Genomic DNA, 1,338 nt, shown 5'->3' on the forward strand with positions numbered 1-1,338 from the left:
AATAAAAAAATAAAATAATATGTATACATTAATATAATTATAGCTATTTTGATATACGTGTAATCTTACTACTGGAGTTCCTAAAGAAACTAATGTCTTCCATTCCCGTTTACATAATTTTAATTGATGTGTTAAAAGGTATATTCTAGCTTTATATTTTAATAACTTCATTTTAAATAGATCCGTAACTATATCATTACTATCTTTCTTCTGTTCCTTCTGTTCTTTTACAACTTTCATTACGCCTTCTTTATCTACCGATGCAATCTTAGAATTATCCGTTGAAATAAATTGACTTTCAATATAATTTATCAGTAATAATGCTGCATCAGGTTGCTCCGTTATTATATGCAATTCAATTAGAAGCGAACAAACTTTGTGAGCTAAACTTTCTTCTAAAACATCAATGGAACTTTAGAATCATTTGTTCATTATTGCAAATAGATTAACATAATATTTGAGACAACTTTGTTATACATACCCATTGGTTCGATATAAGCAAATAATCTATTCATAATTTGTAACGCTGCAGTATACTGCCCAGTATGATATAACAAAACTGCTTGATTATATCTCATGACACATTTTTCAACATCATCTATAGCATCGCCCAAATCTGTAGTAGACATTTGTCCACATATTGCATTCAAACTTTTTCTCATTAATTCTGTTTTTTTCAAATCACTTTTATAGTATTCTACCACAACCTTATTATGCATTACTTTGAGATCCTTTGGCCTGAGAGTTTCCAATTTATTTAAATAATTTAAACAAGATGTATATGAACCTTTTTGAAATTCGAATAATGCATTTTGAGCTAATTCACGTTCCTGTTCTGTTATTACTGCCTGTCCAATATCTTTACTTTGTACTTCAGATATTTCAGCCATCGTAATATAATGAAAAATACAAAAATTTTACTGAAACAAAAAAATCATTTGAAGAAACGTCAATTACTGTAAAATTGTTATTTTCTATAATAATTCGATGTACATTCTTCTACTAACATTGAATTCTGCTAAATAGGTTAACTGTGTGTTTCGTTTCACTACATAATATCTATCTGGCCTTCGTCAATGATACTTCCAGGTGTTAACAGTGACGTATAACTTAGGTTACTAAGGGGGTCAAATGTGTATCTTTATATTATTTATATAAAATATTACATTATTATAATTATAAACAAGGAATATCATTTATTATTTTTATATTATTAAGAATTTCTAAATTTATTAAAAATAATAATAAAAAAACATGTTTTAAGATACAATTGTATATATGAATTACAGTTCACTAGAAAGTAATTAAAGAATTAGTTTTAAAATAAATTTCTACAAA

The 1,338-nt window shown here is 26.2% G+C and overlaps 1 protein-coding gene across 1 annotated transcript in view; it reads right to left on the bottom strand.

The window, feature by feature from the left end:
- LOC106788022 (CCR4-NOT transcription complex subunit 10) overlaps positions 1 to 1,071 on the bottom strand; it is a 3,622-nt gene extending 2,551 nt beyond the window's left edge. The window contains exons 1-3 of the mRNA XM_014750905.1: positions 1,008 to 1,071; positions 482 to 920; positions 70 to 395 (exon numbers count right to left, since the gene is read on the bottom strand). Of these exons, the coding sequence (XP_014606391.1) occupies positions 70 to 395; positions 482 to 890 (735 nt within the window). The 5' untranslated portion in view covers positions 891 to 920; positions 1,008 to 1,071. The remainder of the gene's footprint in view (positions 1 to 69; positions 396 to 481; positions 921 to 1,007) is intronic.
- Positions 1,072 to 1,338: the final 267 nt, after the last annotated feature.

The sequence above is a fragment of the Polistes canadensis genome, unplaced genomic scaffold (genome assembly GCF_001313835.1).
Source record: "Polistes canadensis isolate GaletaPanama2010 unplaced genomic scaffold, ASM131383v1 scaffold_122, whole genome shotgun sequence".
Classification (NCBI taxonomy): Eukaryota; Metazoa; Arthropoda; class Insecta; order Hymenoptera; family Vespidae; genus Polistes; species Polistes canadensis.